Below are 24,474 nucleotides of genomic sequence, written 5' to 3' on the forward strand. Positions count from 1 at the left end.
CAAGCACACAGCAGATATGTGGTCTCATCTCCTTATGTTTGTGGTGATTCAGCAGCTCTCTTCCTGCCCCATCAACATTTTGATAATTTGAAGTCACAACAAAATACTTTAACAGCCCACATATATGTAGCATTTAGAACATACTGATTTGGGAAGTAGGCAAGACATCCTGCCCAAAGCACATATAGATGGCAAAGGAAAGGCATTATAAGTGCATAAGTATTGCCATACTGGGACAGACCGAAGGTCCATCAAGCCCAGCATCCTGTTTCCAACAGTGGCCAATCCAAGTCACAAGTACCTGGCAAGATCCCAAAAACGTACAATACATTTTATGCTGCTTATCCTAGAAATACCCACAAAAAATATAGAATATTTTCAGAAACACTTATATAACGTATGTAAGGTAGGATTTCAAACCTTAGAGCACGGCTACTATTCACATCACTCCCATGGTGAATCAATGCTCGTGCATCAAAATATAAGCACTGATTCACTAAGGGAGTGATGTAAATAGTAGCCATGCTCTAAGGTATGAGACCCTACCTTACATACATCATATAAGTGTTTCTGAAAATATTCTCCTATATTTTTTGTGAGTTATAATAGAAGTGGAGGAGAAAATAAAAGTCACACAGATTTTTGACATATCCTAGAAATAAGCAGTGGATTTTCACCAAGTCCATTTTTAATAATGGTCTAGGAACTTTTCCTTTAGGAAGCTATCCAAACCTTTTTTAAACTCCGCTAAGCTAACTGCTTTTACTACATTCTCTGGCAAAGAATTCCAGAGCTTAATTACACGTTCAGTGAAGAAATATTTTCTCCTATTTGTTTTAAATTTACTACTTTGTAGCTTCATTGTGTGCCCCCTAGTTCTAGTATTTTTGGAAAGAGTAAACTATTACAAGCTAGTGGGGGGCATGTCTGACTTTTATACTCTCATATCACTTTCAGCTCAAATTTGGCAAAATAATTAATCTAAAAAATCCAAATCCAACTGGCTACAGTTGTGAAGAAAAGCACAACTCAGTCACAAAAGACATGATCAGGCAATTAGGAAAACATGGCAGACAGTCTATACGGGTACTTGAACCAACAGGAGAGAACAGACTTGCTCAAGGTTAATATTTAAAGGGTCTGTATGTTGGTAGTCTGTGGTAGTTTAGGGGGTGTAATGGAAGTCAGGGGCTGGTATTTAAAGGCTCTGTATGTTGGATGTAAGATATAGCAGTTTGTCGTTTATTTAGCTTGATACACCGCCAGTTGTGAAAAACATAGCAAAGCACATCCAAATGGCAGAAGAAAATATAAATGTGGACAAATGCAAAGTGATGCACCCAAGAAAAAGATCTGTGTCTCATTGTCAACAAATCGCTGAAATCCTCTGAGCAGTGCACATTAGTGGCCAAAAAAGCAAACAGGATGCTAGGAATCATTAGGAAAGGGATGGTAAATAAGACCAAGATTATAATAATGCCTCTGTATCGCTCCATGGTGCAACCTCACCTTGAGTATTGAATTCCGTTCTGGTTGCTGCTTCTCGAAAATTATATAGTGGAATTAGAAAAGGTTCAAAGGAAAGTGACCAGAATGATAAAGGGGATGAAATTCCTCCCATACCAGGAAAGGCTGAAGAGGTTACAGCTTTTCAGCTTGGAAAAGACGGCTGAGGTGGGGATATGATCGAGGTCTACAAAATCCTGAGTGGTGTAGAACAGGTAAAAGTGAATGGATTTTTCACTCTTTAAAAAAAAAAAAAGTACTAAGACTAGGGGACTCGCAATGAAATTACGTGGAAATACAGTGCACTCCATTTAAGTGCATGTCGGATAAGCGCATGCTCTAACTGCATGCCGTACTTCGGTCCCATTTTTGGCGCCATCAATTTCTATGGGGACAAACTTCAGTTTACCGCACCACTGATAAGTGCAAAATTCACTTATATGCATGGTTTAAGACAGTTCCTCAGCAGGAAAGACTCCGCATAAGTGTACGTACAAAATATGGAAGCCGACTGGCATGTGACAAAGGGGCGATAAATTTGAAATCTCATTGGTTAACTGCCACAGGCAGAATAAGCAAAAGAATGTTGTTAGAGTGTACACCAGGGTTGTCGTTGCGGCGGAACTGTAAGACTAACACTAGCTGAACGAATAGAAGTTCTTAAAAAATTAGAAAACAAAGCCAAGCATCTATTGCTAAAGAATATGGTGTCAATCCCAGTCAAATTTCACGTATCTTGAAGCAGAAAGACCAGCTTCTGGAAGACTGGCAAAACAATACAAATCCACAACGGAAACAAAAACAGGCAGGAAAAGCTGAAGATGTAGAAGATGCTCTTCTTCGGTGGTTCTCTCAAGTCAGGAGCAGACAGTTTCCTGTCAGTGGTCCACTGCTTATGGAGAAAGCTAATCAGCTAGCTGAAAGTCTTGGACTAACTGAATTCAAAGCCACTGTTGGATGGTTGGAAAGATGGAAGGAGAGGAACAACATAAAATTCAAGAAACAGCATGGTGAAAAACAAGACACTGATGACTTTGGTGCTGAAAATTGGGTTGTTTCAGTTCTTCCTACCATCTTGAACAAGTTTGCACCTCGTGACATTTTCAATGCTGACGAAAACAGTCTCTACTGGCGAGCAATTCCTGATGGAACATTTGCATTCAAACAAGCTGAAACTATAGGAAGTAAAACGAAGGACCGACTGACGATCCTCCTTTGCTGCAATATGGATGGGAGTGAGAAGTTGGAACCCCCCATCATTGGAAAGAGCAAACAGCCCCGCTGCTTCAAGAATGTTAATCGACTTCCTGTGTCATACAAGGCTAACGTAAATTCATGAATGACTGGGGAAATTTGGAAGCAGTGGCTAAAGAAGTTAGATACTAGAATGCCGGCACAAAAGCGTCAGTTTTTGCTGCTTTGTGATAACTGTGCTGCACACAGGGATGTTGTCAAGCTGTCTAACGTCAAGGTGGTCTTCCTGCCACCAAACACTACCTTCTCTGATCCAACCTCTGGATCAGGGTATAATAGCCAATTTCAAACTCTTGTGATACATCGTCTGATGAGCGTCATGGATGACCAGACTGGCAAGGATAAACGTGCTACCAAAAAGCTCTCAAAACCAGAGACGTCCGACTGCGAGGTCACAGTGAGGGGGAGGCAGGTCCACAGAACTGCTACTAGACCTACCAGGCACTGTGCACGTACAAATAAGAGATTACAGTTTACTGAAGTGTAAAGTGATTGTATTGCTGTTTTGAGCAGAGACTTTATGCATGATTTCTACTTTTCAGATTCATCCCTTAATTAATTTTTCTACTTTATTATTATTATTTTAATACCCTCACTGTCTCTCCACCTTCTCCTCCTCCAGGAGGGTAACCCAAGCGTCCACCATCCTCTCTGTGAAAAAAGTGTTCCAGCATTGCTCCCAAGTTTACCTCACTGCAGATTCAGGTCATGCCTCTTGGTTCTACAGCTTCCTTCCTTTCGGAAATAGTTCATCTGTGCATTATTACCCTTCAGGTATTTTATTTTTTTCCCCCCTTTATTTATAAGTTTCATTAATACATTTACATTGAATAAATGTTTTGAGAACAAAGAAATAACATAGTATTAATAATATAAAATAAATCAACCAAAAAATTACACATTTGTTTGTCCACAATATTTCTTTGGCAAGATACTAAGAAATTATTTAAGTAAATAAATTTAAACTAAGAGGGGGAATGCGAATAGGCAGCTAGTGATTTCCAGTTTTCAAACTGTGGGGGTATCTTTACTACCAGCCGCTCCGTCTTCATGTGATAATATAAAGTCCTGTAGTTTTTTAGGATCAAAGAAAGCATAATTAACAGTGTTTAAGGAAATCAGGCATCTACAGGGAAATTTTAAGAGAAATGACCCATTCAATTCAAGAATCCTTGATTTCAGACCCATAAATTGTCTTCTACTTTTCTGAGTTTCTCTATTGAGATCGGGGAATATTTGTATTTTAGATCCATAGACTGACATGTGCTTAAAATACAATCTCAAAATATTGTTTCGGTCAGACTCAAAAGCAAATGTAACAATTAACGTTGTCCGGTCGGTGATAGCCTTGACAGAACTTTCCAAGAATTCGGATAGATTCAATTGTTGTTGAGTCTCCACAGAAGTAGAAGTCCTGGTAATATAGAATGCTTTGACTAATGGAGGAAATACCTCTTTAGGAATTTCTAATATTTCTGTGAAGTATTTCCTCAACATTTCAATCGGAGCAATAAGCGGTGATTTAGGAAATTTAAGGAATCTCAGATTGTTCTTTCTTGTTTGATTATCCAGATATTCCTATCTTGGATAAGAGTCCCAACAGAACTTTGCAATTTTTTTATTTCACTATCATGTGTTACAATTTTTTGTTCATTTATTTGAATTTTTTCATTAGAGGACAATTTAAATTGGTTTAAAACCAATAGTTCCTGTTTGAATGAGTTATTTACCTGCTGAAGCGAGGCACTTAGATCTTGGATAGCTTCCCACAGTACATCAAGTGTTACAACCGCCGGTTTTACCATCAGACCGGGACTTTCAGGAGCAGCTCCCTTAGTAGAGGAAATAGGGAGGGCCTCAGCCATCTCTACCCTCTGTGATGTTAATTCCAGTGGGGTTGATGAATTGACAGGTCCTCTCCCAGCCCTCGAGGCAGAATTACCAGCTTCAGAGAATTCACTTTGGAGCTCAGCTGGCGTCATCACACTGCTACCGTCATCACACTGCTACCGGGTCTCGGAGGTGGAGGTTGGAAAAGCGGACTTAAAGAGGCCGCTTCAACACTGGATTCCCCTGACGAGCAGGTAGGATCAATCAAAGCAGGCCTTCGCACTCCCGGTGGTGGAGTTCTGAATTCGTCAAGCGTCTGTTTGAGAGCAGGATTACCTCCGGGGTTAGGAGAGGCTTTCACCCCGGACTTCCCTTTCCTTTCCCCCATCTAAAAATGGAGAAAAAGTGCCCCCTTGCAAAAGACGCGTTTGTGGTTTTCTGGAGCTCTCACATCACGTCTCCTCTCTTAGACGCCATCTTGCCGACCCTTCAGGTATTTTAAACCCTGCATCATATCTTGCCTGTCCCTTTTGTCCTTTAGGATAGACATGTTTAGGTCGTGAAGCATCATGTCTTCTGGTGCAAACTCTGAATCATTTTGGTTGCTTTTCTCTTGCCCACCTTTAGCCTCTTTGCATCCTTTTTGAGATACAGCTTCTTACACTGAACAAAGCCTTTATTCCAATATGGTCTCACCAGTACCCTATAGCAGATTATCATCACTGTTGGTAACCAAGCCGTGAAGTCACTGGAGGCCACACACAGAGTTACTCTGGGATCTTTGTCTAAGCTTGTCGAGTTTAGCTGTCTGCTCTATGGCTATATACCCCACATACAGAGAACTAAGCAGGACTTTGTGAAAAATGGATACCAGAAAAGCAACAGATTTTCCATGGGAAAACAGCCAAGAATTTCCCCTGCAAATCAAGATTCTGCCTAGATCTTGGACTTTTTACTATGATGTCATGGTATTAAAGAGCCTCAGCCTTCCTTCTTCCCCCAAACTCTGTGTGTCATCAGAGCTGACAGTTTGTTTGGGTTTGGCTCTGGTTCAGACATTCCGAGCTTTTCCAAGAATCACTGAGTTCCACAGAAAACAGAGAGGCAGGGTCGGTATCCAGGGACTCTCTCTCTCAACGTCTCCTTTCTCATGTTTCCTAGAAGATGAGTGAAGGTGGGATCCTGAACAGCCCTCTGATTCAAGGACAATATACACCATGCCCTGTGGTTTTTAATTGCCCACTTCCTGCATTCATAATAATTGGAGACGATCTCCTCTGCTTGCTTAAGGTTGCTCAAGGACAAGAAATTTAAAAAGGCCAAATGCTTTTGTACCACAGTGTAAGCAACAAAAAACACCTCGCTATCCTCATGTCATGTGGTAGCCACAACAGAGCAACCAAAGATTCACAATATTTCTACTTTTAATAAGCTAACAGGGGCAAATGATTAAAGAGAAAGATATATACACATTCTTTAAAAAATAAGATTGAATATATCCTGGGCAGTAGTCATTCAGGGTCAGCATTAGGGGAAGGGAAGTGCAACCAGGGCAATTGCCCTGAGTCTCCATGCCACGCTATATTTCTCCCCCACTCCCCATCATCCAGCCCAAAGCTGAAGGATACAATTCTGGCTGCCAGGTTTGGGACCCTCTTCTGAATTTCTGCCCTGGAGTCCAGTATGTTTAAATACTGGGTATAACTCATAAATTTGATGCAAACAGGGTATGTATTAAACCAGGGGTTCTCACACCCAGTCCTCGGGACACACCCAGCCAGTCAGTTTTCAGGATGTCCACAATGAATATGCATGAGATAAATCTGCATTCAATGCCTCCAGTGTATGCAAATCTCATGCATATTTTGAAAAAACTGTCTGGGTGTCGGCTAAGGTCTGGGTTGAGAACCACGGGATACACTAAGCAAGCAAAATTTGTACGTAAGCATGTGAGCAAAGCCCAAGAACTATGGATGACTATGAAATGCTATGAACGACTATTCAGGAAAGACATGAAGGCACTTCCACTACATCACCATACCTGCCTAAATATAAACAACACATGTATTTAGGATGCAAGACAAAGAGGAGAAGCCTAGTGGTTAGTGCAGCGGACTTTGATCCTGAGGAACTAGGTTTGATTCCCACTGCAGCTCCTTCTGACTCTGGGCAAATCGCTTAACCCTCTGTTGCCCCAGGTATAAATAAGTACCTGTATATACTATGTAAACCACTTTGAATGTAGTTGCCAAAACCACAGAAAGGCGGTATACCAAGTCCCATTTCCCCTTCCCACTTTACCTATATGAGTAGGGTATTGATGATCAAACAATTATCTGAAAGCTGCCAAACAGTGTGACCAGGTGGCAAGTTAGTGAAATTGTGCAGACACAGAGGTGAAGGCAAAAGGGGTTGGTTGCTATTGTTGTATACATAGCTGCTGAATGAAAGATGAAGCAGTGGAAACGGTGGAAGATGCATGCTTTACGTAACTGTTGAGCCATCCTCTGTAGCACTGACGGACATCACCTCACTACAGGGATAAGAAAACAGAATGGAGACGGTCCAGAGAGGACTACAATAGCGCAGAGTCTGCCCCGGTAGCATTGTTCAGAAACTAAAAGGCCCTTTTACCAGCATACTTTGGCCTTCCAGAAAAACAAAACTTGCAGATACCACAAAACTAATATACAACGGACATTGGACTGATCACGACACCCCTTTAAGTTTAAACAATTTTTATTCAGGATCAAAAGAACCATATAACAAACTGCTGAATAATAGCACTAAGAAAATGCAACAGTAATTCACAAAGGAATCATAAGATAGAACAATACAACAATGGAAAAACACCATCAAGCATACCACAGAAGAAATTTAGGATCCCAATTCATATAAGCAATCTGCCACCACCCATCCCCCAACCTCATATCCTTCAAACCTACCAGTGATGGCCCGATGTCTGGATTAATATGACCTCAGGCCATATGATTAAAAATTAAATTAAAAAAAAAAAAAAAAAAAAAAAAACACACCCTCTCAATAAAATTGCACTGGCTTCCCCTAAGGCAAGAAGAGACTTTAAAAATACTCACCACTATTTTCAAAAAACATTCACGGACTAACACCATCATACCTACGAAAACTAACTCATATCTATCAACTCAGAAGATCGCTCAGATCCATGCAGATCATCAGACTACTGTTACCAAACCCAAGGAAATACTGGTGGCAGAAAACATTCAACATGACAATAGGAGGTAAAGGAGCGAGCTTCTGAACCTCCCCCCCTCCAAAAAAGGACATAAATAAATAAAATCAGACAGATCTCAGAATACACAACATTCCAGAGATCAACAGAAATATGGCTATTCCAAAAGTATTTCGGAGCGAAATCTTCCATCCCTTAGGAGGTCTATCTAACCAGACTTCATAAGACCTTCTAACACTCGCATACCACCTCCACCTCCCAACTGTATCATTATAACTACCTTTTACCTAACCTGTCACTATCCTACCTTATATCCCTTGCGGTATATGGCACCAATCATATAACATGACCAAAAATGTAATCTTTCATCTCTTCTGTGGGTTTTTTTTTTCAATTACCTGCAAAAAATGACTGTTCAATTGACTGCTGCCATTGTTTAACTCTCGTTAATATTGATATTCCTTCAGTTCTCTGTAAAATGTAGCACAATTCTCTGTAGTATGACCGTTATATTGGAGTTTCTCAATCGATCATACTCCGCCTAGAACTTAACAGTTATGCAGACTATAAGGGCCCTGTTAACTAAGGTGTGTTAGTGTTTTTACAATTAGCGTACATTAAAAATGCTAACGTGACTATAACGCAGCTTAGTAAACAGGGCCTTAAATGCACAAATTAAATTAAAATAATTTGTTCATTTTACTATGGTTATGCTCTTAACAAAAAATTGTTAGTTTTTATGTCGAGCTGTACACTGTCCTGAATAAATCTCGTCATAAAGGCGGTTAATAAATCCCAATAAAGGAACTAGGAGGCTGGAGGAATCAACTTAGGGTTTGTCATAAGGAAACATTTCTTCAAAAAAGTACTGGCGGATGAATGTCTTATAATATAAACAGCTTAGATCTTTCCTTGCTTAGTGGTATATCAAATATAACACAAAACCAGAATACATGGTGTCCAGAAGTTCAGAGAAGCAGTTTAGCTGCTGGAAATTTCTAGGTTTTAACTCACACAAGCCATGCTTCCAACATCACACAGCCAGGAATATTTTAAAATAAACATTTTAAATTTGATTTTTCATTTTAACGTTTTCTAACCTTTAGATATCCAGATACAACCGCGTTTTAGGGAAGTGCTATAACACACTCACAATGGCAAAGTTAGAAACCTTTCTGGGCTGTGATTAACCAGCAACTTCAGGTTTTTAAAGCAAAGTCTGCTTTTCAAATTACAGGACAAATTGAATAAAAAAAGTGAATTGGTCATTATTTATAGATGAGCGAGCTAGTTCTCTGCTGGCACCAGGCAATGCCACCTTCAGAAACCACAGGACCAAAAAAAAAAAAAAAAAAAATTCAGGACTGGTTCTCAGCCAACAGAGAGGCCCCAAGAAAATAGAGCAACTTGTAAAATTCATGTCTTAATTGCTAGACAAATAATCTCAGGCTACTGATAGGAGAAGGCAGAAAGGGAAAAGGCCAGGGGGTGATACAGTGCCAGAAGCAAGTCAAAGGTAAGCAGTGTTATTCTAGCAGCCTGGCAGCATCAGGCCTCAAAAAGCTGTGGCCCGATGTGTCCAGGCAGCAGCTTAAACGGTCAGTCATAACTGTAAACCCCCTCCCCATGAGGGCCCCTACCACCCCCCCCAATCACCACCTGCACCCCCTAATGAAAATCTGAACCCCCCACAGGCTCTCCCCTCCAGTTGTACCTTACTTCTACCTGGTGATCAAGGGTAGGTAGGCTCAATCTCCAGTCACTAATGTTGCAAAAGAACCAGCACTAGTGCCCTTTAAGTTGTTTTTTTGGCAAATAACCTGGCTTATTGCCCTAATGCAGCTTGTTAACTCCCCCCCCTTAGACGAAAAACCACAGTCATATAAGCCAATTTCATTAGGTTGAGGAACAAATCAAAACTCAAGTCTTGAGGCTGAAAGCTTTCACAAATGCCTATATTATGAACTCAACATTTCAGCACCAACTTAAATCTCGACATCAGCCTAAAGAGAAAAATCAGTCATAGGAGCAAAATCCCTAGAGAAATAACCAATGCTGTTCTAATGGAATACACAGCACAGTGTGGGAACCAAGTGGATAAGCAATGGTGTGATGTGGTGAGATCCAGTTTCAATACAGAGGCCCCGTTTCTTCTCCTCAGGCCACAAGGGGGGGGGGGGGGGCTGCAAATTCTCTAAAGGCAGTGTTCAGAGACAATTCCACCCCACAGGAGAGCCCCCAAGGCATAAGCTACAGCAATACCTACTGGCTAGATCATACGCATACTTGAGGGTTCCAAAGAACTAGGCTGGGAAACAGAATGCAATCAGTGAAGGCCTTAACTAGGTGCAAAGAGCACTCGCCTCTAAGCTCAGTTACAGCGGGTTCTGACTAAGATGGAATCCTAGGTGGCCGAGCTCCTTCCCTCCCTTCCCCTCTGAAAAACTGGAGAGCACTGATCATCAAAAACAAGAAACTGGGAGGGCTCTTACCCTTTTCCACCACAGCTTCCTTTTTATCCACATCTGCAGGTTTCTGCTTCACAGCCTAAAGGAGACAAAGATAAAACCAACAAGACTTTAGCACATCCACAGCAGGCAAAACCCACAGAAAACCTAAATCCAGCATGAAGAACAAGTTTCACATAACTTCATCCAAAAAGCAGATAATGTAAGCAGCGACACGTATATATTATTACATTTGTACCCTGCGCTTTCCCCACACATGGCAGGCTCAATGCGGCTTACATAGTAACAGTATAAAGAATTACGAAGTCAAAATATCCAAGTATGCTTGACAAAGTGTGCTCCTTCATAGACTATTTAAATCCTGCTCCTGCACGTTGGCTGTGTTTCCAGTTTTTACAACACGTCACTCACTGTACTGGTTAAATGAAGGGCAGGGCCAAGGAAAGTTTACACACGAGATAAAATGCTCTAGTTCCAAGCCAGATTCATTTACATGTAGACAGTGTAGACCTACCTCTACAGCATGACAGATATTCTACTACATCCTTCTTGTCAATCCAAATATGTTGTCTACTGTATTCACCCCTGTAACAAGCCCTATGTGGGACAAGACATCCCAACATTTGAAAATCAGCCTGGTGGAGTGTAAGAGACCCAGAAGACGACCTCCCCTTAGGCGAGTCATTGTGTGGCTAAACAACACAATTTTGCTGCATTATGCTGTCTAGTATTGCAGCAGGTTGTGACAGACGGCGTTTGTTACTACAAAGAGAGCAACAGTGGATCTTTCGTTTTAATTCTTGGGTGCCTTGCAGTTTAAATGCTAAAATTAAACGGTGCCACTTCTTTAAGAGCTTTGTCATATTTTTCTGATTTTCCACGACTCTTCAGATTGGTCAGAGCTTTTTGCTGATCTTTCCGATTGGCTTTTGCTAGTTTTAGGTCTGCCGTCACACGATAGTTATATAGAGGGATTGCCATTATGACAGTGTCTGCCTCCCTTATTTATTTGGAATTGCTCTTACCTTTTCAGTAGTAGCTCAAGGTGAGTTATATTGAGGAACACTGGATGTTTCTCTGTCCCTGGAGGGTTCACAATCTAAGCTTGTACCTGAGACAATGGAGGGTTAAGTGACTTGCCCAAGATCACAAGGAGCAGCAGTGGGATTTGAACCAGCCACCTCTGGATTGCAAGACTGGTGCTCTAACCACTAGGCCACTCCTCCACTCCTTGTTTTTGTGTTACATTTGTACCCCGCGCTTTCCCACTCATGGCAGGCTCAATGCGGCTACATGGGGCAATGGAGGGTTAAGTGACTTGCCCAGAGTCACAAGGAGCTGCCTGTGCCTGAAGTGAGAATCGAACTCAGTTCCTCAGTTGCCCAGGACCAAAGTCCACCACCCTAACCACTAGGCCATCACTGATAAAAAAAAAAACAAAAAATAAGGGAGATCCATCTAGAAAGGCACCAAAGATTGCAAGTTGAAGGCAGATTCTTGCTCCATTCTTTTATGTCTGGCAGCGCTGACAAGACACTGTAAGTACCACGCTCAGGTTATACTCTTGTGTTTTGCAGGCCTGCATCTACAAAAGTGGGGTGACTTTGCAACCCCATCCCTTCACATGCTTTCTTACATTCTAGGAAGATTCCCCAGGGTACATGCTCCCTGTGGAGGCTCTGAATAGAATTCCTTAAAAGAAGCCCTCCCGAGGTTCTCTGCACCAGATGCTCCCTTTAAATTTTCCACAGCTGCGGTACCCCATATGGCCATTACTGAAGTGGGGGCAGTCTTACATACAGTACACATCCTTAGCTAGCCCAAAGCTTTCGAGGAATCAACCAAGACCTCTGCTTTTCCTCCTGGAAACTGTAAAACTAGGAAACAGTAGTTCAATAAAGCTGCTAATAAAGCTATTAACACTAATGCAACAAGTGAATACTTAAGCACTGGATACAAGCTGAGCCTCCATCATTTTGGTACTGGAGAAACAGACCTGCATGCTCATGTTATTTATTTATTTTATTGTATCCCACATTTTCCCACCTATTTGCAGGCTTAATGTGGCTTACAGAGTCCTGTTATGGCATTGTCATTCCAGGATATCAGATACAATTAGTAATGTACAAACATTAAGTAAGGGGAAAAAGAAAGGAGTTAGGTGTTTAAGTACAGAAGGTAGACTTTCTTAACTGGGTTGGGTTGGTGGGAGGCAAGGGCTGCTAGGAGTTCCCCAAAGGGACGAAGGGCATTCAAATCTATCTGGAACTGTTATTTATTTTGGTGCATTTATACCCCACATTTTCCCACAAGAGCAGGTGCAATGTGGCTTACATTAATTCATGAGGATACAATACAATACAAAGAAGGCAGTTACGGATTTTGACAGGAGGGGATGGAACATGGGATAACACGGGGTGAATGTTAGGGGCAAAGCAACCAGCGAATACCCATGTATACTATCTCCCATAAAGCCAGAAGTGCTGTACTGAATAGGTTTCAGAGTTACCTGAGTAGGTACTGTTATGTAAAGGATTATTTCGGCGTTCTTAGCTGGGATAGGGGAGGGAAGAATTTGGAGTACTGGATGTTATCCTTCCCAAGATGGCCTGGGGTTATGAGAGTCCAGATGACGGCCATCTTAGTAGTCTGATAAGGTTAAAGTTCAGTTAAGGAAGGAGGGAGGGGGGATGATTTTGATTATTCAACGAAACTGAACAGAAAATGGTGTTGAGATGTGAGAGGGTTATTGTAAATAATACAAAATGGGATCATGCGTTACCTACTTTTTGCTGTCAGATGTTTTTGCTTATTATTTTGTCATGCTTGATGTGTTTGCCTAGATTTGTTGTTTAGTTGTATACTGTTGGGTTTTCCTTCATCCTGAATAAAAAAACTTAAATCTTAACACTAATGCAACTACCAAGAGACTGAAACCATTTCAGTTGTGTTTACACAGTAGCTTTGTAGGAGCATGGAAGAGAGGTTTTTGTATTTCAAAATAAATCAAACATGGGGATTTTGTTCCAGTTTAAACCCAACATCTATTTCCTTTTGATTATACCTTCTACTCCGTCAACAATGTCTGACCAATGCCAATCAAGGGGGGAGGGGAGGCACTCATGTGCATCTCAGTCTCTCAGGTCAGAGCATATACAAAAGTACCGTGTGGCCTGGGGCTATGTATACAGAGCTAGAAAAATACAGAGGGGCAACTGAACCGATCTTCAGCTTGGATATGATAGGATGTTTATAAACCTGACGTATGTTAAAATGCAGAATCAACTTTAAGGAAATAAACACTCTTCTCAAACTCATGGCATTCATCCCACCTTTTACTACTCTTGACATAGCTGCATATGAAATTCCTAAAGTCATCTATCCTGGAACACCAATACACACCAGAAACTATTACAAAATTATCAGATTTATCCTAACCCACAACTACTTCCGATTCAATGATGATATCTATCTACAAATGATGGGAATCAAGACGACACCACAGTACGACAACCTTTTCACAGCAGAACTGCAAGAGACAGCTTTGAATACATTTATGACTAAAGCCCTTTAACTGTTACCAGTATATTGATGACATTTTTATGACTGCGGAAAAGACTCAAATTTTACAATTTTTGCTGCATCCCATCTTTCATAGTGGGCTCAGCATCACGTGCAAACAGTTAGGATTGTTTTTCCTAGTTGCACTGCTTCGCACTTGGCCAAATTAAGTTTCATTTATCATTTAGACGTCCGGTGTTGCCAAGGTCTTCTTGCAATTCAGTGGTCTGCTCATGTTTTAAATGGTTCCTTTTCCAGATCATTAATGAATAAAAAGGGAAATTCTGGCAAGATCTGCACTGGAACTAGTATCATTTTTCCTCATAGCTACAGGACTGTTAGGGGAAATCAATTCACCTCTGTTACGATTATTCTTTTCTACTGTGAATATATGATACGATTTATTGTTCATACATAATTACCTTTGGCTTCTTTTCCAGATCTGCCTCTGTCTTTGGGCCCAGTAAATGCAACACCTTAATGAAAAAAAAAAAAAAAATCATATAAGATTCATGGCTGCAGAGGAAAAAAAAAGATGACACGTCATCCAGGTTATTAATTATAAAAGAAACAGGATCTTTCATGGTCACTGTACTTCATATGTTTCTCTTCATCATTATGCCTTTTCTTCATGTCAGTGACCAGGCTACATTTCAGACTGACTATTATAATTTGTCTACATGTGAACAGTTACAAGCAGAATATCAAACGACTGAATCCAATTTGATACTTGCCTCAGGAATTCCTTAAAAAAGGCACACAGGTTACTTGAATAATTCCAGAAGTTGTGAGTTTTATTACAGAACTGTCCATTTAACAGATATTACTTACGTCTGCAACTAAGAAGTATAATGGATTTAAGGTCTCCATTAACTTCATTTATAACACTTCAGATGATCTCATATGCTGTTCACTACAGACTTAAACAACCACAACGACCATGGCATTTTTGGCAGGACATTACTGAGGTCTGTTATCGCCTTCTGCGGCCCACACTACCCATCTGCTCCAGTGGTTTCCCATCCAAGTATCAGCCAGGCTTGACGCTGCTTCAGCTTCAAAGATCAGACTCTCCTAAAGCAGTATTTCTGGGGTCACTGGAGCACAAACTCTCAAAGCTAACGTATAAAACACACACACACTGAACAACAGGTAGTTTTACCTTCCAAATATCAATAGGTGTTTTATAATCCTCCAACTCTGAATATAGTGAAGTTTTTTTTTACAATTACTAAACAAGATAATGTACCACTACATTCAGATAATGGTGATGTAGTATTTCCATTTGCTAAATTGCTCCATCGTGAATCAAATGACCTTAGCCTCAACTCACACGAGATTGGAACACTCTTCAAGAAACTCACTGCTTCTGTTTCAAATATAAACTACGAAGGTCTATTATGCTTAATCCACAACCAAATAACCACAAAAATAAGTGGAGAAAAAAAAAAAAAAGATCTCAGCAACCAATCTGCACCACAGCTAACTATCTCATACTGGGGCAGCCAAAAATATGCCATCATCTGTCTAAAATTAAAAAAAAACAAAAAAAAAACCAACTTCAAAAAAAGGTTTGCCAAGCAAAATTGACACCACTACAGTATTCTTGGAACAGCTTGAAAACATAACATCCGCTATGCTGCTGAAATACTTAAATCTAGCCAATATTGAAATATACTGTACCATAAGTACAGACATCCCTATTTCGCTGATGCTACGTCAGGGGAATTTCACAATGCTGTTCCCTCGCTTATGCAATCTTCAAAAAGCCATTTTGAAGTGGGGGGGGGGGGGGGGGTTAGACCTGTGATGGCTTTTTTTTTGGCTGCCCCAGCATGAGAGTTAGCTGTGGTGCAGTTTGGTTGCCGAGGTCTTTTTTCTCCATTTATTTTTGTGGATTAAGCAGAATAGATCCACGTAGCTTATATTTGAACAAAAGCACCGAGTTTCTTAGCCTCAACTGCCATTTTAAAAAGAGCACCGTACACACGGAAAATAAAAGCAGTTCTCAAACTTGTCCTATTGATTCTATCACCATTTGAGTATTTAGCCTAATCGCAAATTAAATCTGCATCTATTGAACCTCCAATGGATACAAAATATGTTCCATCATTCACACTGTGGATATTCTAACAACTTGATTAGCTATGGGGTCAACAGGACAGGTTTTTGGGAACCATGGAGTTAAAAAAGCATGTTTTGATCTAGCCTGTTCTACGGGGATTCCTTAGACATACAACTATAAACAGGCTCAAAAGGTCAATATTCACTCACCTACCTGCATGTCAACTTCATTCTTGATAATCTTTCCATCTGCCCACTTTAGTTTGCTTCTTGCTTCTCCTATTAAAAAGGGCAAGTATAAATAGTAATGCCAAACTCTTAGTTGAAGCCTATTTTATTTATAAGATTTCTAGCCTGTGTTATCTACAATTCTAAGTGGTAACAAAATACAATCATAATTTATAAACATAAATCACAAAACAAGCACACAAATACATTATAAACCCTATCCAGAAGCAGTAATAAATAACATTTCTAATATAGAAATCTTACATTAAAAAGCTGAAAGTGCCCTTTGAAATCGTTTTTAAAGCATTTTTTTTTAATCAGACATTCTTCATAGGCCTTACTTCTATTCTAAAGGAAGAGTATACCAAAGCTTTGGCCCTACTACATTTATTTAGATTTTGCTCACACCATTTTTCAGTAGTAGCTCAAGGTGAGTTATATTCAGATAGTGTAGTAATTATAGTATTAACAAATAAGGGGGGTTTAGAAGCAGTAATACTACATAGCTTCCTCTATGCTATCTTGTTTGTGACAGTTAAACCCCTGAAGACGCATCGGGTGAAACACAGTGATCGCGTCAGGTTTGACACCAGATTTGAAATGCTTAAGACCGAGAACAGATACTGTAAAGGGAACAGAATTTGTGAAAGCATTTATGGATAAAGATGCGATTCTATCACTCGAAGACCGAAGGATTTGATGGTTACCGAATTAATATATGGACAAGCAAGAACATTTTGAAAGCCCGTTGGAAAATTCTATGCTGGTTAAAAATTTAAGTGATACGGAGTGTTATATGTACAACAGAAAGAATATACAGAAGAAGGATTATAAGTGTTGAAATTAATGTTCTGTGTATTTACATATACTTCAATTGTCCCTCGCCCCTCTGCCGACTCAGATGCTAGCATACCCTGGGACCAGGATGAGTTAAGGGCTCCACAGGCTGAGTGAAACTTTGGCCTCCAGGTTGAGGCTCTTCTATGTCCCATTCAAAGCAGAAAATACTAGCGATGTGAGCCTTGTGAAGAACCAGGAGCCACTTCATGAGTGTCCTACTCGAAAACCCCACCTTGGCCAAGCCCCTATGAAGCCTCTTTCACACGGAGATGGTGTCTACCCTCCCTGTACTGAAGATTCTCCCTGAAGCTAGATCTTAGTTCAAATAAAATGTTTGTATGGGCTTTATGTAGGGAATATTTCTGCTGCTGCAAATCCTTGATGCTCCTATGTACTGGACTACTGGATACATTCTGACCAACTGCAAACAACACATAGTAAGTGATGGCAAAAAAAAAAAAAAAAAAAAAGATCCCCTGACCCATCCAGTCTGCCTAGTTATTCTGCCCTCACTAAGAAAATATTCCAGCTGCAGCCACCAATATGACTAACACCTGCAAAACTTCTTTAGCCAGGAGGGTCTTTGGATACCACAGAACATTTATACTGGGTTGCAAGGAAAACAGATATTTGCTGCTTGTGAATAGGATCATGAAGTCCTGCTCACCCATTAGCAATCCCATATTGAAGTGATAACGTTCCATGAGAAGCTGGGCTCTGTATTTCTCTATAGCTGCCTCCACCTACAAAGGAAAAAAAAGAAATGTTAAGAAAGGAGATTTAAAATTAATCAGATGTACTATGAGAAAGCACTACTTTATTCTGCTTATGCACAGCAGTGACAGAAATATATCAAATCAGTTAGTAAGGAATTTCTCAGGCAAGTTCAAGGACAAACTTAGGTGTCACATGTCTCAATAATATATGGTAAAATTATGTATCATACCTGATAATTTTCTTTCCATTAATCATAGCTGATCAATCCATAGACTGGTGGGTTGTGTCCATCTACCAGCAGGTGGAGATAGAGAGCAAACTTTTGCCTCCCTATATGTGGTCATGTGCTGCCGGAAACTCCTCAGTATGTCGATATCAAAGCTCCATCCGCAGGACTCAGCACTTAGAGAATTACACCCACGAAGGGACACTCTGCCCAGCTCACCACCGCCGAAACGGGGGAGGGGAATTAACCCAGCTCATCCCCACACAAGTGGGGGAGGGGAATCCGTCCAGCTCATCCCCGCGGAGCGGGGGAGGGACACCACACCCGCCGATGCGGGGGGATCTGGCTTATCCTGCAACCGCAACCGCGGGAGGAGCTGACTGACCCTAACACCGCCGAAGCGGGAGGGGTACAAAGCTGCCCTACAGCCGCACGAAGCGGGAGGGAGTGCCGGCAGAATTTAAATCTCAATCCAGCCCCGTAAAACGGAGGGGAGAGGAATGCAGCAGCTCACTGTAACACAAACTCGTCTCAACTCTTGAAGAATCCAAGTGAAAGAAGAACTTGAACACGAAGTCCTCCTGAAGTAACTGAAGGCTAAACCTGAACCTAAAATTCAACCAGAATATAAACAGTACAGATATCTGGGAGGGGCTATGGATTGATCAGCTATGATTAATGGAAAGAAAATTATCAGGTATGATACATAATTTTACCTTCCATATCATCAAGCTGATCAATCCATAGACTGGTGGGATGTACCGAAGCAGTACTCACCCAGGGCGGGACATAGAAATCCCTGACCGCAACACTGAAGCTCCAAACCGGGCCTCCGCCCGAGCAGCCACAGTCAAGCGGTAATGCCTGGCAAAGGTATGGGCCTTCCCCGCGGCCACCTAAGCCGCTGCAATGGCTTCCTTGCCCATCTTGCCACTGTAGGCTTAGAAGCCTGCAGACCCTTACGAGGACCTGTAAACAGGACAAACAGATGATCCGATTTCCGGAAATCATTGGTCACTTCCAAGTATCTGATGATGACTCGTCTCACATCCAGAAAATTGAGAGCAGAGTATTCCTCTGGGTAGACCTCCCTACGAAAGGAAGGGAGACAGAGCTGCTGAATCACATGGAAGCGAAAAACAATCTTGGGCAGGAAGGAAGGCACTGTGCGAATAGTCACTCCTGCCTCAGTGAACTGCAGAAAAAACTCTCGACATGAGAGTGCCTGGAGCTCGGAAACTCTTCTGGCTGAAGTGATAGCCACCAAAAAGACTGCTTTCAACGTCAGGTCTTTCAGAGATGCCCTCGACAAGGGTTCAAAAGGCGGCTTCTGCAATGCTCTTAGCACCAGGTTGAGATTCCACGCAGGCACCACTGAGTGCAGAGGAGGGCGCAGGGGATTAACTCCCTTGAGAAAGCGCACCACATCTGGCTGCGAAGCCAGGGAAGCACCCTTCAGGCGGCCCCTGAAGCAAGCCAGAGCCGCTACCTGAACTTTCAGGGAACTGAGCGACAGGCCTTTGTCCAGACCTTCTTGCAGGAACGCCAACACTGAAGAAATTGCAGCAGTGAAGGGAGAAAGTGAGCCTGCTTCACACCACGCTGCAAAGATACGCCAAACCCTGGCGTAAGCAGTAGAAGTAGAGCGCTTCCTCGCTCTCAGCATAGTGGCGATGACCTTGTCTGAGAAGCCCTTCTTAGACGCTGACGCTCAATAGCCAGGCCGTAAGACCAAAGGGGGAGGGATCCTCCATCACCACGGGACCCTGATGTAACAGACCCTGCTCCACTGGCAGCCGCAGAGGATCGCCGACTGAGAGCCTGATCAAGTCCGCATACCAGGGACGTCTGGGCCAATCCGGACCCACCAGGATTACCCTGCCGGGATGCTTTGCCACCCGGTCTAGCACCCTGTCCAACATGGGCCAGGGCGGGAACACATAGAGAAGCTCTTGTGTCGGCCACTGTTGGAGAAGAGCATCTACTCCCAGGGATCGAGGGTCCCGTCCTCTGCTGAAAAAGCGCGGCACTTGGCAATTGGCCGATGACGCCATCAGATCTAGGCTCGGCTGGCCCCAGCGCTTCGTGATGCCCAAGAACGCCTGAGCAGATAGCTGCCACTCTCCGGGCTCCAAGGTATGGCGACTGAGAAAGTCCGCCTTGACATTCATGACTCCGGCAATGTGGGCCGCTGACAGCTGTTCCAGGTTCGCTTCCGCCCACTGGCATAGATTCATGGCCTCCTTGGCTAGAGGGGCGCTCTTGGTACCTCCCTGGCGGTTGACATAGGCCACAGCCGTGGCATTGTCCGACAGGACCCGTACAGGCTTCAACACCAGTACCGGGATGAACTCCAACAACACCAACCGAATGGCTCTGAGTTCCAGGAGGTTGATAGACCACTTGCCTCTGCAGGAGACCAGAGCCCCTGCGCTGTCCTTCCCAAGCAGTGGACTCCCCAGCCCATCAAAGAGGCGTCTGTCGTGACGACAATCCACTCCGGGGTCACCAGAGGCATTCCTGCAGACAACTTGTCTGTCTGCGTCCACCAGCTCAGCGCCTTGCGCACTGCTGGGTCCAAGGGAAGGCGCACAGCATAATCCTCCGACATCGGAGTCCAGCGCAGCAGCAGAGATTGTTGTAGTGGTCTCATATGAGCCCTGGCCCAGGGCACTACTTCCATCGTGGCCGTCATAGAGCCCAACAGCTGCACGTAGTCCCAAGCCCGAATAGGAGAGGCTACTAGGAACTAGTCCACCTGAGCCTGAAGCTTGACAATCCGATTGTCTGGCAGGAACACTCTGCCCACTTGGGTGTCGAATCGAACTCCCAGATACTCCAGGGACTGAGTCGGGCGCAGCTGGCTTTACTCCCAGTTGATGATCCACCCCAGGGAGCTCAAAAGAGCAACCACCCGGTTCACAGCTTTGCCGCACTCTGCATAAGAGGGGGCTTGGATCAACCAGTCGTCCAGATAAGGATGGACTTGAACTCCTTCCTTCCTCAGGAAGGCCGCGATGACCACCATTACTTTGGAGAAGGTCCGCGGAGCAGTAGCCAACCCGAACGGGAGGGCTCTGAACTGGAAGTGTCGGCCCAGTACTGCAAAACGCAGAAAGCGTTGATGAGGAGGCCAGATGGGAATATGCAAGTACGCTTCCTTGATGTCCAAGGATGCCAGGAACTCTCCTGCCTTCACTGCCGCTATAAGAGCGGAGGGTCTCCATGCGAAAGTACCGAACTTTCAAGGCCCAATTGACCCCTTTGAGGTCGAGGATAGGCCGTACAGAACCTCCTTTCTTTGGTATCACAAAGAAAAAGGAGTAACATCCCTTGCCAAGCTGATTTTCTGGCACCGGAACGACCGCCCCCAGGCGGATCAGATTGTTCAAGGTCTGCTGCACTACCACAGCTTGACCGGAGACTTGCAGGGAGAGAGTACAAACCCGTCTTTTAAGGGTCGGCAGAACTCTAGCTTGTAGCCGTCTCTGATGACTTCCAGCACCCAAGCGTCTGAAGTTATTGTGGTCCACTCGCCCATAAACGAGGACAGCCGTCCTCCAATCTGCACTGGGGCGTGGACCAAGGCCCCGTCATTGGGTACGAGACCCTGGGGGAGGACCGGAGGGGACACCTCCGGGACGGCGGTCTCTGCGAAAGGAATGCTGCTTGGGGGAGAAGTTCCTCTTGAAGGAAGAGGGGGCAGAGGAGCCCGACCTGCCCGGGCGGTACCGACGGGCTTCCTGAAAACGTCCTCTGGAGGTACCAGGGCGAGTACTAGCCCGAGCCCTGACCTCTGGTAACTTCTTGCCCTTAGACGTGCCGAGATCGGTCACGATTTTGTCCAGCTCGACCCCAAAGAGCAGCTTGCCTTTAAAAGGCAATCTAGCCAGGCGGGATTTAGAGGCGTGGTCAGCAGACCAATGTTTCAGCCAAAGCCACCGCCGCGCAGAGATTGTCTGAGCCATGCCTTTCGCTGAGGCCCTCAAGACATCATACAGCAAGTCTGCCAAATAGGCTAAGCCCGATTCCAGGGCCGGCCAATCAGCCCTCAAGAAAGATCCGAGGGGAAAGCCCGCTGCACCATAGTCAGGCACGCCCTGGCCACATAGGAGCCGCAAATTGAGGCCTGCAAACTTAAAGCAGCTGCCTCAAAGGACGACCTTAAGGCCGCCTCCAATCTTCTGTCTTGGGCGTCCTTTAGGGCCTTGCCACCTTCCACCGGCAACGCCGTTTTCTTAGTCACCGCAGTGATTAAAGAATCCACGGTAGGCCACAGATAGGCCTCACGTTCACTTTCAGTCAAAGGATAGAGGCGGGACATAGCCCTAGCCGCTTTAAGGCTCGCTTCAGGGACATCCCATTGAGCCGAAATTAAGGTGTGCATGGCATCATGCACGTGGAAGGTTCTAGGCGGGCGCTTCGTCCCCAGCATAATGGCAGAGCCAACAGGGGCTGAGGGAGAGACGTCCTCCGGAGAGGAAATCTTCAAAGTGTCCATGGCCTGTACCAACAGGTTGGACAAATCCTCTGAGCTAAAAAGCCGCGCTGCACAGGGGTCATCCGCTCCATCCGAGCGGGGATCCGTCTCCTCCAAGGAATCTGCAAAGGACCGTTGGGAGACCTCAGACACGCTGCCCTCATCTACATCGGAGGAGACAAATTCCTCCAAGGCCTAGGAATCAACCTGAGGGCGTTTACCTCTGGGAACCTCAACCTCTTTACCAGACGAGGGAGCAGGGGCAGCGTTTTGCATAAGGAAGGCCTGATGCAGCAGCAAAACCAACTCGGGGGAGAAATCCCCCAGACTGTGTACTTCCGCAGCCTGGGCAACAGCCCTAGACGCACCCTCAACCGGCGCTCGCAAGAGCGGGGGAGAGACATGCTGCGCATCCAAAATGGCGTCCGGCGCGACACTCCGCAAAGGAGCCGCGCGGGAAGAATGGAGCTTAACTTTAGCCGCTTTTGTGCCGTCGCCCAAATTAAGGGCGTTCATGGCATTAATGTCTCCAACCTCAAGGGCGGCCCAAGAAGAAGCCGTCCGAGCCGCGTGGCCGGCCAAGATGGCGGAGGCGAGGAGCGGGGGATGGGCGTTTATGGTGGGAAAAATCGCCACGCCGGAGGAAGGACCGGGACATTCATCGGCCACGAAACTGTCACCCAACAAGGGCGAATCAGGCTTTAAGAACCCCGCATCCCCTCTAGAAGCGCCCAAGCGATCCGGGGAGCGACTCTTTACGCCCTCGCCCTCCGACGCCATATGCCACGTGGAGATAAATCGGGGAACCCCCTGCCCGCTATAAAAAGGTAAAAATTACCTGCTGTCCGCTCCGAGCTGTAACGACCTGGTGTCCCAGTGAGTAGCTGCAATAAACGTTTAAATAAACGTCAAAATAAACGCCTTTAAGGACGTTCAAAATTTTTTTTTTTTTTTTTTTTTAACGGAGCCAGCGGGAGGGGGGAGAAAAGGAGGGACCTGGCACCACCAGGTTTGCACTTGCTCAAAAGAGCCCTCAACCCCAGGCACTCAACAAAACCTAAAAATTAGGCTTGGAGGCCTAGCCAGAGCTGCTGCTGTGTGTGACCACCACCTGCTGAGATAGAGAACATACTGAGGAGTTTCCGGCAGCACATGACCACATATAGGGAGGCAAAAGTTTGCTCTCTATCTCCACCTGCTGGTAGATGGACACAACCCACCAGTCTATGGATTGATCAGCTTGATGATATGGAAACAGCAGAAAAGCTTTGCACTCTTTGCAAATATTACTTTTTCCCACTGTTTGGAATGTTTAATGGAATTTTTATTCCCTTATCAGGATAGAGTGACTTTTTATGGGAATAGCTGCACTTCTTTGAAAGAAAAACATCAGAGACTCAAGGGCAGCATTCGGCACAATGACAAGTACAATTCATATATCATAATGAACTACATTCTGCTATAAATACTATGAAGGCTAGATTGTGTAATTTTTGTTTTGTACAATATACAACTGATGTGTGCTGTATATAAATACCGGAGGCACATTGGGAAGAGATGATCCATATATGCATATATTAAATAAAAATTCACATATCAGAATTTTAAAGATGTTAGTTTCCTTTGCTATTAATCCAGCTAGTGAATTTCAGTTTAAAAGCCAGAAACCGAATCATGCACATCCTAAAAATTCATTTTACATAAGATCAGAATAATTATTCAACAGGACTTTGCACATAAAGCCGAAAAACTTGGATACGTTCTCTAAAATGTGTAACACAGAGGGGCACTTTCGAAATGACGCCCAAATACAATTTTGGATATTTTGCAAAATGTCCAAAAACCCAGTGCCAAACAATCATTTCTGAACCAGAAAAACATCTTTTTTTGTTTGAAAATCACCCTATTTTAGACATTTTTGCGCTCAATGTGTCTTTAAGGGTCATTTTCAGACAAAAAACATCCAAGGGAATAATGCACAAAAAAAGCCACAAGAATGTCTGGGAGCCAGACTGGACAAACAGAGCATCCTAGGGGACACTGCAGTGAACTTCACACATAAAAGGTGCCAGGTACACATTATAGCATG

General features: G+C 43.7%; 1 protein-coding gene across 1 annotated transcript in view; it reads right to left on the minus strand.

Moving 5' to 3' along the window:
* Window positions 1-24,474, minus strand: part of QARS1 (glutaminyl-tRNA synthetase 1) — a 95,202-nt gene that overhangs the window by 62,415 nt on the left and 8,313 nt on the right. The window contains 4 exon segments of the mRNA XM_030208105.1: window positions 10,294-10,348; window positions 14,253-14,306; window positions 16,109-16,173; window positions 17,630-17,705. Of these exon segments, the coding sequence (XP_030063965.1) occupies window positions 10,294-10,348; window positions 14,253-14,306; window positions 16,109-16,173; window positions 17,630-17,705 (250 nt within the window).

Source organism: Microcaecilia unicolor, chromosome 6 (genome assembly GCF_901765095.1).
Source record: "Microcaecilia unicolor chromosome 6, aMicUni1.1, whole genome shotgun sequence".
Taxonomy (NCBI): Eukaryota; Metazoa; Chordata; class Amphibia; order Gymnophiona; family Siphonopidae; genus Microcaecilia; species Microcaecilia unicolor.